The sequence below is a fragment of the Danio rerio genome, chromosome 12 (genome assembly GCF_052040795.2).
Source record: "Danio rerio strain M-AB ecotype USA chromosome 12, GRCz13ab, whole genome shotgun sequence".
In the NCBI taxonomy this organism is placed as follows: Eukaryota; Metazoa; Chordata; class Actinopteri; order Cypriniformes; family Danionidae; genus Danio; species Danio rerio.
Window position 1 is genome coordinate 29,272,665 of NC_141032.1, and position 14,723 is coordinate 29,287,387.

Below are 14,723 nucleotides of genomic sequence, written 5' to 3' on the forward strand. Positions count from 1 at the left end.
AGCCGTGAATAGTATTTGTACGACAGAAAGCATCGTCCCAGCGTTATGATTATTGGTGCCTAAATAAAAAAAACAAAGAAATATGTAACTGCATGTGGTGTATTGTATGCAACAGCCTCCTGCCTGTCTGATTTAGATTTCTCCCATCATCCCTCTAATGAACACAAACAAACACGTAAGCGGCGGCATCTTAAGGCTTACCTTTTCCATACAAAGACATTTACCGCAAGACTTGATTTGTAGGTTGCACAGAACACTGAGCAGTGTAAGGCAAGGATTAAATCAATTTGAGCTGGACACATGATGGATTCATATTAGGTTGTGTATTACGCGCAACAACCTATATTCACGGAAGGAGTGCTAATGCTTTTATAATGTCTGCCTGAACGTCTTGCGTCATTTGATTATCGCTATATGTCATCATTATATTGCAATATTAATAGACACATTTCAAGCAACTAAACGCATTGTGTTTCCAATCCCAATGTGATCATTTGGGTCACAAACGTAGCAAGAATATCACTTGCGGATGGCGAATTAAGATTATTGTATCACATTTTATATTGTATTCCTCAGAGCGGCTCAGCGTCTGATTTATAGCCTACATTAAATGATCATAACTTCTCTGTCCCAATAGCGCAGTCACTTCTGATGCAGGGAGTGAAGGAACGTCAGAAGCGATGCATATTCCTCTTTAATCTGTGTGGTACTATTTCTCACTTCTACTCTCTCTCTCTTCACACCAGAAACATGATCACTCACTGGAGATCAAAGCCCATCCTTCTAACAGGATTAGAGGATGGAGCTTTAGAAGGAGGAGAGTGTCTGTTTTAAAGTAAATGAAGGATGTAGGGCTGGAGAAAAGAGAGAGGCAAGGTAGCAGCAAGAGAGAAAGGAAGTAGGAGGAGGAAAATAAAACAGAAGTAGAGTAATGTGCAAGCTCTCTCTCACACACACTCTGTTTCATTCACAGAGATGACCAAGATGATGAGAATGAATTCCTCATGAACTGTAATGAATGGATCGAGATCAAAGAATGATTGCCTGTGACAAAAAGTTCTCCTAACTAAAATTAAAAGAAGCAGGTGAGATATGGAGTGCAGACATTATATATATATATATATATATAGTGCAGCATTAACCTGAATGGAGACTAATGGGAGAAAGAAGCTTTATTGATCCGTGGTTTGTTCGTCGGAGGAGAAATGGAGAGATGACGCTGAGCTGAAGATGGATGAGTGAAGGGTGTGTCTGAGAAAGATAAGATCGTGTAGTTCACAACTGAAGAGGAAACTTGGCCAATTTTTATATTCACATACTTTACCTCTAAAGATAAACTTTTTAAAAAAACTAAATAAAAGCTTAAATACTTTTAATAATCTTATTCCACACAAAAAAATCCCTTGGTGGAATGAATATGTACAAGGATATTAAAGTTTCTCTGAAACAATTGACGTCATTAAATAACTTTTATTTTAAAAAGTGTTCACTCTTAAACGTTCCTTAATTTGGTTTTGCAACCGTTTTTAGTTCCCCAAAACAACATTGTAGTGAAAACATCTTAATTTCTGAAAAACCTTTTGTTTACTGTAAATATTATTTTGTTTACTAGAAAGGATGTTAAACGTTATTTACAATGGTCTCCATTCATTTTATCACCACGGACCAGTGAATGCTTGATCATTTTACCGTGGACCGGATGTGTATATTCCACACAAGCTGAAGCTGATAGGTTTCTAAAATGGTGTTGGGTAGTGACTATTTTTTAAGCTTCCAAAAGTGAATCATAAATTAACTGATAAAGTTAATGGTTAGCAGTTAACGCATGTCTTATGAAGCAGATTAATGTGCTTTTATAACAAATTTGTATTTAAATTTTAAAACATCCAATCCCATTTGATATCACTACACATATGACGGCTATTCTGCTTTGGTGAGATTAGCGCAAATAGTGTTATAGTGAAACATATAAAAAGGGTGACCATGTCACCTTTTTGGGATATAAAAAATGCACCTTAATTCCTCTAAAACTCTTAAAATATCCAGAATTCAGCGTTTTGCTTTTTACTGCCGTCATAACTGTAAACATTGATCACTGCATCACAATCCAATCCTTTCAGTCAGCTTTTACCTGCCAGTGGGTAGCATATGGCTCCTGAATAATGTTAAAATTATATATATATATTTTACTATTTGAATAGATTTTTTCATTTATTGAAAAGAAATGGTTAGACGCTAAACACTTTTTGTTTGTTATTATGCTATTGTTACCCTTATCTGTAGAATAATAAACCAAAATTGTAAAAAAAAAAAGTTTAACTGAAATGTTAATTATGTAAATTGTTCAGAAACTGTGAATGCATTTGTCAAGTATTTACAACCTCACCATTGACTGGAACACATTGAGGTCAAAAGTGGGACATTTCACTGCTAAAATTTCCACCCATGAACTGTCTGGAATGCAGCATTACTACACAGCTTGTTTACAACACAACAACACAACCAAGAAAACTAGTTGGCTTTGCGTTATTGTGTAGGATTGTATATAACACTTAAAATGCCACAAACATGTGTCTACTTGGGATAAAGTGGTAAGATTACATGCACCTGAGACTTACGGTTAATCATAAATGATCCTATATAAATTCCTATAAATGATCTTCATCCTTCACCCCTTTTCTAAATTCAGGATATGCTCAGGTCACTTCGAGTCTACTGATTATAAATCAAATGAAGTAAGGATCAGTCATTTTATGAAGCAACAACCATTGATGTTCTCACTGTAAAGATAGGTATGTATCAACCTGTAAAGTATTACTTAAAAGTTATAGTTATGTTAATTATTAAGTTAATGGAACGCATGTAATCATTTCTTAAAATAGCTACATTTCAAACATAATCTTAAGGCAGCCAGGAAATTGTCCAAAATGTGCATTCATCAAAAACCGAAAATATTGATATAATATCATAATACAAGTTTTTCTCAATTGCTTTGTCACATTTTTCAAAACAGACTGAACATTCTCTAAACTGTAAGTAAAAATCTCAAAACGGTTTGCTGGATTTTCAGAACTTTATTGCATGTCTGCAAAATGTAGTTACTTCTCAAAACATTTCATTTATGCTTTAAAATCTAGCTGTTGTGTCAGTAATTTGGCCAAGGCCACCAAAACATAAAGTGTATTTGTCATCGTGTGAGCTACACTGCTCAAAATGATGGAAATTAAGGTTTTAAAAAATCTGATATTTGTTGAAAAGAGTGAATAGTACATAGAAAAAAATAACAAAAAATGAACAGTTGTGTTTATACAGAATATTTGATTTATACAAATGTATTACATGCAAAAGTCCAATCTTGTTTGTCTAATTATTTTATTGCATATTTTATTCTATATTCTTGGTGGACAATCTGTCGCTCTTGTTGGCCTTGCCAAAGATGACACTTCCTCCAGTTGCTCTTCCACAAGCATGTACTGCAGATTGTGCTATGAGCTATCTATCTATCTATCTATCTATCTATCTATCTATCTATCTATCTATCTATCTATCTATCTATCTATCTATCTATCTATCTATCTATCTATCTATCTATCTATCTATCTATCTATGTATATATATATATATATATATATATATATATATATAGTTGAAATCAGAATTATCAGCCCCCCTCAATTATTAGCCCTTCTGTTTATTTTTCCCCTAATTTCTATTTAATGGAGAGAAGATTTTTTCAACACATTTCTTACCATAATAGTTTTATTAACTCACCTCTAATAACCTAATAACTGATTTATTTGATCTTTGCCATGTGACAGTAAATAGTATTTGACTAGATATTTTTCAAGACACTTCTATACAGCTTAAAGTGGCATTTAAAGGCTTAACTTGGTTAATTAGGTTAGGTTAAGGTAATTAGGAAAGCTCTTGTATAACAATGGTTTGTTCTGTAGACTATCAAAAAAAATATAGCTTAAATGGGCTAATAATTTTTATTTTTATATTATATTTATTAAAAGCTGCTTTTATTCTAGCCGAAATAAAACAAATATGACTTTCTTCAGGAGAAAAAAAAATTCCCAGACATGGGTTGCAGCTGGAAGGGCATCCACTGAATAAAACGTGCTGGATTAGTTGGCGGTTCATTCTGCTGTGGCGACCCCAGATTAATAAAGGGACTAAGACGAAAATGAATGAATACTGTGAAAATTTCCTTGCTTTTAAACATCATTTGGGAAAGATTTAAAAGAGAAAAAAAAAATTCAAAGGGGAGAGAATAATTCTGACTTCAACTGTATATAAGGTACCAAATATGATAAATACATAACACAAATTTGATTGCAACTAGAGGCCATTTACTAATTTAGCAGACATTATAAACAATGTCAATATCAGATATTTATGATGTAAACGTGCATATATAAATGTTTGATAATTGAATAAACAGTTTTGAGTGTGATGACTTACACGATGAAAAATGATGGTGGTGTTTGACAGTTTAAATTAGAACCGACTCATTAGTTTTGATAAACAAGCCATATGCATTTAGTTGTTATCCAAACTGCAGACAATTGTACTTACTTCTTGCACGCATGTGCCAAAGCATTTGCGATTTGCTTAAATCAATAAAAAACACCACTCTAAAGTGAACAATAAGCTACTGTAGTTGTTCACAGATCTAAACTAATTGTTTTGAAAAAGCAAATTTCAATCGAGAATTAAGCCAAAGCAGTTGAGGAAAACTGTAATATTGCAATATAAAACATGAATGATATGCAGTGTGATTCACTAAAAAACGTCAAATATAAACAACCTAAAAATATCTATGAAGTCTAAATGTTCTTACAGCTTCCATTTGCCATACATTTGTACTACACCTGGAGACGCTTGTACTGTAAGTACGAAGCCCTTGTCAGTGACATTGCCTCTTTCTGGTCTCTCCTGTGTGCTGTGTGGTCCAGATGGTACAGAATCAGTCCGTTCCACTGGGTCTCCAGTAGACCGCCCGGAGGGACAGTAGCCATCTGCCCAGGACATCTCTCTATGCACACACAACTCTGACCTGGAACACACACACACACACCACTACACACAGAGAGAAAAGAGCCACTAAACCGCTCATGTAAAACATTTCCTAATTTCTTCATAATGCTCAGAGTGCTTCCATCCTAATTTAGGGGCCCCTACTCCTGACTTCACCGTGGGCCAGTGTGGGAATGTTCAAACTAACAGGTGATAAGATAAACGCTGTGCTCACTGAAGTTGTTCGCAAATGCATTATTTTAGTTAGCTATTCCCTCGTTGATTAAACACTCTTCTGTTTTCATTCTCAGCTAATCATTGCTGGATCATTCATTGGAATAGATTAGTGATAATTGGCTCTCAGTTGTCATACTTTAGCATCCTAACGAGAGCAGTATTTACCAATCTTGAAAAGGGGAGTGAGGAAGCACTCAAACTTAGTTTTTAATGAGACCCAGGTAGGCTAACCAGAGCAGTCTGGAGTAATTAGGAAAGGATGTAGAGCATTTTCTCTCCCCCCGTCCCGCCCCCCACTATCTTCCAGTGTCTTCCCAGAGGGAGGATCCTGACAGTGGAAAGCTAACGGGGGACTCCAGGGAATTAGGTCTGCCTGAGTGATAACCTACATTCACCCAATCCGACGGCTTTCTGCTCTGTGCTCACAAATAAGGCTAATGACATACCGCGGGCCTGCAGACATGCATGAATATTATGTTGATGTTATGTGCATGTGAGTGCTGCATTAACTAATATTCAAAAGCCGGCCACCTACACACGTTAAGATGTGAATGCAAAACACATCATTTGCTCTTGCGTATGCATCAACATAAAAATGTATGGGAGAACTTGGAATTGTGCATACACACACACACAAACACTGTTGCACACATAACCTTTGATGATGCTCCTCCGCTCCTTTGATGGCAATTACCTGCGGCATGCTCTGAAATTCTCTTAACCTTATCTGATAGGTTAATTAGCTAATGCATATTCGCCGCGCTGGATGCTGGGAAAATGTCAAAAGCGATAGAAGTGTGTTTTACATTTACCTAGGTGACATTACAACTATCTCCACAAGGATTTGTAGGCGCTTTTTGACACTTTCTTTTGTGATTTATCAGTTTCTCCTGACCACAAAAGAAAATAATGTTAAATTTTTGCTTTCATAGTATTTTTTTTTTAAGTTTAAACACTTAAAGGTGCTATATGCAAGTTTGACACCCAGTGGTTGAACTAGGTATTGCACCCATGGACCAAAACACACGCAAGCATTGGTTGCCAGATTGAAGACCAAAAGGAACGTGCCATCAACCCTAAACGCTGGTTTAAGGCTTAATTTAAATCGTGAAAGAAATATTGTCCACATTAAAAGTAGTTTTTGACCTAACCAACACCTGAAATTAATATTTTAGAAAGCTTCTATTTCTTGCAGCTGAACAATAGAAAACTTGATGACAGTGATCAGCTCAGGTACACCTCGTGTGCGTTATTCAGTGTTAAATGCTAATAACATGAGTTTAAATGCCATTTTACATGACATTTATTGCCATACCACTGAAAGCAGCAGCAAATAGTTCACCTCAGATCTTGAAAATAAAATAAACCATTTGAAATTGAACTTTAGAACTGTGGCTCACATATCAATGATTCAGCATGTACATTTAATAATGTTAAAGAGGGTTAATATCCATTAGTTAGATTATAAACCTTACCATTTTGTGAGTAAGTGCATATTCTGTGCTTGTGAATGGCCGTATTTAAGCTGTATTTGTGTTTCGTCTGGTGCAAACTGCCACATTACGGGGTTAAAATGGTACCTGCTCACTTAATGTTTATGTTTGTTATATTTATATTATTTGCTAATTATAACTTCCTGTGGAACTCTGAAACTGCGTCTCATTTCGGAGTCTGCTACTGTCCACTGGAGGGCGCATTTCACGGACACATGCTTTCCTGACTGACAGTATGAATCAAATACCTGATTTTCCACCAAGGCGACCAGGGGTGCTGAAATATAACTGGCTAAACTGGCAGTGGGCGGGGTAAAATAACCAAACCAAAGACACCCTTTCACTAACTCACATTTTTAAAGCAGAATATCTTCTGCATTGTTTTTCAGATAAAAAAGTATGTTCACTTGGCTTGTTTCTTAAATATCTGCAAACATATTATCTTGTTTTTATACTTTAGAAGAATAAAAAATTTACAGCTTTAAGATTAGATTTAAAAAATGTGCAATTTCTTTGCTGTGCACCAAAAAAGCAAACTAAGAGTGCTTAAAGTTTCTCAGCTGATAAAAACAAATACCATCACATTAACACAAGTGCAACAAGCACATTTAGTCCAGCTCATAGCATTGTTTTGGTTGTTTGAAAAGCTGAATATATGCCACAAATATATACCAATTTTCATGTTTTTAGATTGGGTTTTTAAAATGTTTTTCTTTTCTTATTTTGGTCTGAATTGAAAGAACCAAGCAATCCATACAAGTGTGAACAATAGCAGTGAAAGATGAAAGACAGTTTTAATAGCATTTTCTGTCTGCAAATCGCAGGGCACAAAGTAATGCGGGGTAAAATGTAACTTGAGGTTTTAAGGTATTGAGGTTTTCACCACAGTGTCGGCAGACGTCTTCCTGCCAATTACTAAAAAAGTTTATCAAAATTTAGATGAGAAACACAGGAGAAACCATTTTTGCAGCATAAAAGTATTTTTTATTATACTGTATTATACTATATTTTTTATTTTTACTACTTTTTTTATTTATACTATAAATTTATCTTTTTATTTAAAAAAAAATTGAATGTAGGTACAATCTTATATTGTAATTATTGTCTTCTAGGCTAAAAGATGGAACCATTTTGAAAGACGTAAAAAACACACAGTCACTGCTAACCAGTTTTGAGGAAAATACAACAGCAGGGTTTTACAAATTTGCCACACACTGTTTGACACTAATTAAGCGACCAAATTTTGTTTATTTTTGTTTACTTTGGACTTAATGTTGACAACTTTTTAAATAAAGAATGTTTTTTAATAGAAAATATTTTTTACTAAAAATTCATTTTATTGCTCATAATGCAAATAAATGCATGGTATAATAATGCAAATACATCTAAATGTGTTTATCCAATAGATAAATAAATAAACATGCTGTGCTATGTAGAATAAAAAAGACTGAGTTAAGTACTGAAGAAATACACTATTTAATGTAAACTGAAAAAAACTTGGCTTTAATTGTGTGAAATCTGACTTTATAAGTATTAGGGATGTATTGATTCACTCAACTCCCGATTCGATACGATTCGCGATACTAACCTCACGATTTAGTCACGATTCTTAAACAAAATTATTTGAAACAAATTTAAGGTTAACAAGATTTAATTTTTTTTCTTAAATGCTGCACATTTTTTGCAAATTAATTTATTTTCTGCCATAACTAAATTGCTATTTAAAACAAAGAAAAAAGAATAATACCAACTAAAGAAAAGTCATTAATATAAATAAACTAAACTGTGACTGTGCTGCGATTTTACATTTAAAAAAAAAAAAAAAATATATATATATATATATATATATATATATATATATATATATATATATATATATATATATATATATATATATATCTGCAAATCTTTGTTTTCTGGCATAATCTGAGGTCTATCATTGGGGACTGAGATGGATTTTGTGGAGGGGGAAGTCTTTCCTAAACCAGAAAGTAGTGTGTACCAGGTGTGTACAGAGAACGTCAAAAGACCCTCTGATCCAGGGGACTGGCAGGCATAAAAAATAAAAATATTAATTAAAAAGCAAATTATTAAAATATCATAAACTAACTTGAAAAGGAGAGGGTACAAATAATCTGATACTTGCTTTTGTAACACAACATTTTTCTCCTTCAGTCTGAAAAACGTATTAACTTATTAATTATTAATCTTAATAATTTATTAACGTTTTGCGTATAGACGTCTGTGTAGTTTTTCACTGTGCTGAGGGTTTATGTGCCTCATATTCGTTCTTCTGTTAGTGTAAGTAAACTTTACCGCTCTACCTCTTGCTCGCTGCTGATGTGCAGGTACATCGGGTTTGCGCCTGTAAACACAGCGCCCCCTCTGTTCAAAAAATGTCTCGTTCAACATTTCTACCGATTTGAATCGTCATATATTTTAATCAATTTTCAACTGACTCAATATAAATCATTACATTCCTAAGCATGTGTTACAACTAACCCTTTATGTGTTACAACTTTCCCTGCAGGAAGGGTAAATATTAACAATTTTACTTCTTGCACTTTTGTCAATACTGCACAGAACCATAGGTCTGGTGATGATTCTTTCAGTGCTCATTTGTAGGAGAGGCTCGTGTGTTGTTGGTAAAAAATATGGTTTGTCTAACACCAATACTTTGTTTATTATTTGGCCAAAACCAAAAGGTGTTGCATTGTGCACCGCTCTCCCCTACAGCAAATCTTTGGCCTGTGTTGGGTCTACCATGGTAACAATTCCACCTTATCGTTCATCTCTCCAGTTGTCCTTTCCTCTGTTTTCACTTTCACGCCAGTTTGCAGGGCTAATGAGTTCTCGCAATTTGCAATTAAGAAAAGCATTTTATCATTATCACCTACAGCAATATTCCATCCCTCCTTCCTCCCTCACATCTCCTTCCCCAGATGGAGTGTTACAGTGTGGCCTCCCGTTGTGATGATCCCCCTCAGGAAACCTGGATCCCACCTCAGCGGTCAGAATCAATTACATTCATATCTCTCTCTCTTTCTCTCCCCTCTCTCTCGCTCCGCTGTTTCCATGAGTCACATTCTGCAGGCACAGCATAGACTCCCCTGTCAGGTCCTGAGAAAATGCTCCTCCTTTCAGTGCGTTTAACAGGTTTAGAGGGGGCACCGGAGAGGTGATAAATTCACTCAGAGCGAGAGGAAAATGGAGAGAGGGGAAAGGTGTATGTATGGGCTGTGGAAGCAGATGACGGGTAGGAATAATAACCAGACAGATGAGGGAGGAGAAGCAGGCACAGAGAGAGGAGAGTGTGCATGTTACAGAGAGAGTGAAAGAAGAAATAATAGCTATCATAAAAGTTTGTTTTGGTAGTAAATGCAAACAAATATTTATAATTCATTTATTTTTAGTTAGACAAGACTTAATCTATAATTCATCCCAGAGGTTTAGAGGTGCAGCAACCAAATGTAGTTTTTTTAGGCTAATGGATCTCATTTGGGTACAATGTTGTGCTTGATATCTTTTTTGTGTGTTACGCAGATCAAAACAAAACACATACAATCACTGGCCACTTTATTAGGTACACCTTCCTAGTACTGGGTTTGACCCCCTTTGCTCAGAGATTCAAAAAGGTACTGGAAATATTCCTCAGTGATTTTGGTTTTTATTGACATGATAGCATCACAGTTGCTGCAGATTTGTCGGCTGCACATCCATAATGTGAATCTCCCATTCCTCCACATGCAAAAGTGCTCTATTGGAGTGAGTTCTGGTGACTGTGGAGATCAAAACTGGTCCCTGGAGATTTACTAGATCCAGATTTACTGGCAAAATGTGCACACAACCACCAAACCCTAATTAGCATTTTTTTCATGTGTCATGAGAATTGAAAAGAGGCTCTTGAAAGGCATGTAGCCTAACCTTCCACAATCAATCTAAAGGCTTGCACAGACAACCTAGGTATTGCTTACCAGCTCAGTGCTGAAAAGGGTAACGATCAGAGCTTGCCCTGAAAGCCCTGCAGTGACCAAACCGCTCATCAGCAGAAAGAATAAAAAGGCCAGACTAACCTTTGCTGAGGAGCGTGTTGTGTGAACCGAGATCTGGTCCAGAGTGCACTTATTGATGGTCCTGAATTGTCAACTTTGTCAATAAAATGTAGAGGATAAAGTGTAATACCCTCTTATGAAGCTACATGGTAGAGTTTATGTACATGTTTATCAGAAACTTCTTCAGTGGCATGTGGTTTATTCACTGCATTCAACAACCAATCAGCCAGCTATTGTCTTTTAACACAGCAAAACAAGCCGTTTATCGAAGCAGAAAGCATTGAAATAATGAAATGGCCAGACCAGAGCCCTGAACTAAACCTGGTTCAACAACTCTGAAAAAATGACGACTATTGATGTCCTGTGGTTACAGATGTGATTAGGGCCCAATCCCAATTCTATTTTTGTACTCCTGCCCCTGCCCCTTCCCTTTCCCTTTGGTCCTTGAAACAGAGTGTGAAGGGCAAGGGCTTCAAAATTTACCCCTAAGAAATGGGACACTACTGAAACACCTGCACACTACATCAAATGTCTTACTTCATATGAGATTGACCATCGACTGCTGTTGTTATTTAAGTTGTGCTACTTTTTTGGTATTCATCATCAGGAATTTACTAGACGCAACGATATCATGTTATCATGATGATCTAATGTGCCAATAAGATCGTAACTGTACTCTGCATTTACACCGTGGCCATATTCATCCATGTAAACACAACAAAAACAACATTAACATTATAGCAGACACTGTAAAAACCAGCCACTACACTTTTCTGACAGGGGATTCGAGTGTCACCGAGTTTCAGCTGTGAAAGTATGTTATGAGACTGCTATACAGGATTCTTATTATGGATTATAGATAGCAAAATTTAGTGGTTTTTATTTTAGTGAGGTTTTTAAGCATTACGGTAAAACACAAATACAGTTATGAATACATTTAAACATATGCTTGTTTGTTGGAAAAAAAAATGGAATAATGAAAAAAATACTAATGAAAAAAATACTACTCATGCTGCCGTTGTAGATCGTGTATTCTTGGAAAATTTCTTACCCCTTGGTTTCGAGTGTGATCCTGAAAAATCTCAGTCTAGCTTAGCCCTACGCCTTCAAGCTAAAGAGAATTGGCACACCCCTACCCCTTCATGTGAATGCCCAAAATGAGGAGTAAGGGGGAAGGGGTAGAATTGGGATTGGGCCTATGTCATTGAAATTAATGGTCTTTACTGTACACTTACTATTAAGTTTTTACTGCTGTAACTTTCATAAATGTTTGCAATCTTTCTACAATCTAAATTTTGCAATGAGTTCTACAATTGTTGCTGCTTTTTATCTTTTATTAATGTATTTTACACACATGAAAGTGACTTTGTTAAACACTGTTCTACTAGCACAATTCCCTCAAATTTTAAGCGATGTATATTACATTTAAAAATTTATTTTGTGTTATTGAGTGTCTAATTTTGATTTCCACGGTACTTTTTCTTAAATTCTGTGTGAAATCTTAATTTATAATGTTTGTTTTGCTAGTATACATTGTTATTCTTTAGGTGAACAATTAATCTGTTAATCCACTGGTAAAGAAGTTTATTTGTAATCTTTAATCAAAGTCCAACCATTTGCTTGGTGGTGGTCCTTCTCCATTGACGTCAGTTTGACGGCTTCAGCCACAATGTTCTTAACCACACTCGCTCTTAATGCAATGATGCACAAAAAAAAAAAAAAAAAAAACATCCGGTTCACACAAACTTTGAAACGTAACCTGTTTGAAACTATAATTTCAGCATGATTTAGTCAAACCAAAATAGAGAGTTCGTCTTGAATTTTTTCCCCATAGTTTTATATTACATCCTGTTTCCCAATGCATAGTTTGGTGCCTAGTCACGAAGCTAATCCAGAAATGTTCATGTCTCTATCCCTCAGTTACTCACAATGTTGAAATATCTGGCATCCAATTTTAAAAGATCTCTTGAGAAACCTCTCATATTCATTTTTCTTTGGAGAGGTCTGTCTTGGTAACAGAGAAACCATAAAATAAACATAAAAGAAAAATAAACAGGCAGAAACTGCACACAAACATTGGCAGGGTTAAACCAATCTGTGTAAACCTCTCATTCTTTCTCCTCGGGTTCAGCTATGCAAAACTCTCTGAACGACTGTACAAAATTTCTCTCTGGCAAGAAACGCACAGTTCAGTTTTCAATTGAAACTGATGTTGTTGAGGTGGTTTTGTTTTGTTTTCTCAATTTGGTCTCAAACAGGAAAAGAGCCATGCACACCAAAACCCGTCAGTCTCATCACAGTACAAGCAACCTTAAATTCTTCACATGTTATTTGTGCAAGAGCTCTGAACAGCGACGTCAATGCAATGCCTACCTCTCATATGTCTTTATAATCAATACCATGTTATGCAGCAACTGAAGGGAGAAAGAGAGAAAGTAAAAAAGAAAAGGCAAGAAATAAGGAGAGCAGTTCTGAGCTTTCCTGTATTAAATGGCTGAGTGCATTTACAAGCTTTTTCAGCAAGTTAATGCATTGGCTGTGCCTTTACCAGCTGACAGTTGAGTTCTGCATGCAGCTCATTGACCTCACACATGTACCTGTGCTGCACGTGTCACATGTCGCATCCGAATACTTTTACAGCACCGCTAAAACCCATACATCAAACAGCATTCCCAACACAGTCACATACTTCAACTCATACTTCGCAACTACACACTTTAATAACGCATCTCTGCACATTTATCACTGAGATCTTGTGCTTTTCAATACAGCCGTGCCTCCGGGGCTCTTGATAACTGAGGATTGATATTTTCTTCTAGGCTTTCCACCTGCTGTTTACTTGGACAATGGCATGAGAAATCACACATCAATATTACTGACTCGACAGAGCACAAAAAGCCAAAAGCTGGAGCTTAGTACAGCTTACAAACCCTCAGCACTGCTTTTAAAGGGCCAATTAGGAGAGGGTAAAATCGTGTGCCAGAACAGTGTGGCAATGTGCTGTATAAAAGACTGAGGTAAGCACTGGCTTGCCATTCCCTCATAATCTCATATCTTATGTTAGGCTATGAAGGTTTTATTTTGCTGGCACCAGCTTGTTAAGGGCTCATCTGTTTTTCTTTTTTTTTCAAATGTGTTTTGCACTGCAAAAAAATCCTGGTTGTCTTACATTTTTAAGCTGTATTAAATAACCCTTATGAGTCCATTGAACTTATATTATGGTAAACACTTAAAACAGCTTGTGTAACTTTTAAAATTAAGTTAGAACATGATTAAGCCTTTATGTTGCACTCTTGAAGATATTTTTTGGCACACATTACGCATTGAATAATATACTGACACAACTCTGATAAATAAGAAATTAAAATAATAATGATAACCTATGGATAAGAGGTCAACCAGGTTGTTATGATGCCTGTTAGTTTAATAAGTAACAACGACCTAAAAATAAATGCTGTCGAGACTAATGAATCATATTATTTTTCACAATTTGTGTTAAAAAAAATTTAAATATTAGGTTTTTTTATTGTTATCAGCTATGGTACACCTTTTCTGTTAAAGTTGTAATGTAATGGGGACACTAACAACAGAGTGCAGATCCAAATGCAGGGTTTATTAGGAAAATTGTCAGGCAAGCATTGGTCAACACAGGGGGAAACAGATGTATACAGGAAATTCAAAGTCATGTTTAGTAAAAAGGCAGGTGTTCAAAAGGCAGGCAGCAGACAGGAATAAACAGTACTACAAAGCAAGGGTTGGCAAGGCAAGGCAACTGTGTTATAATGTCACAGATAACAAAACTCAGCACTGATGTGTGTTTTCGCTGTTTAAATAGTCTTTGTTATCGTTTCTTGACAATTCTCCAGCTGTGTGTGTGTGTGCGTGCGTGCGTGCATGTGCAATTAGCGGAATCTGGAAC

The 14,723-nt window shown here is 35.8% G+C and overlaps 1 protein-coding gene across 5 annotated transcripts in view; it reads left to right on the forward strand.

Moving 5' to 3' along the window:
- znf438 (zinc finger protein 438) overlaps positions 1 to 14,457 on the forward strand; it is a 105,408-nt gene extending 90,951 nt beyond the window's left edge. For 2 of the 5 annotated variants that reach the window (XR_015503615.1, XR_015503610.1), the window contains 2 exons: positions 974 to 1,085; positions 1,613 to 1,734. Coding sequence is in view for 1 of the 5 variants with exons in the window: in XM_087275449.1 (XP_087131575.1) it covers positions 974 to 1,008 (35 nt within the window). In the remaining 4 variants the exon portion in view is untranslated. Of the gene's footprint in view, positions 1 to 973; positions 1,485 to 1,612; positions 1,735 to 9,694; positions 12,535 to 13,623 lie in introns of those variants that run through there. The other 3 variants (XR_015503612.1, XR_015503611.1, XM_087275449.1) reach the window with 3 other exon arrangements.
- Positions 14,458 to 14,723: the final 266 nt, after the last annotated feature.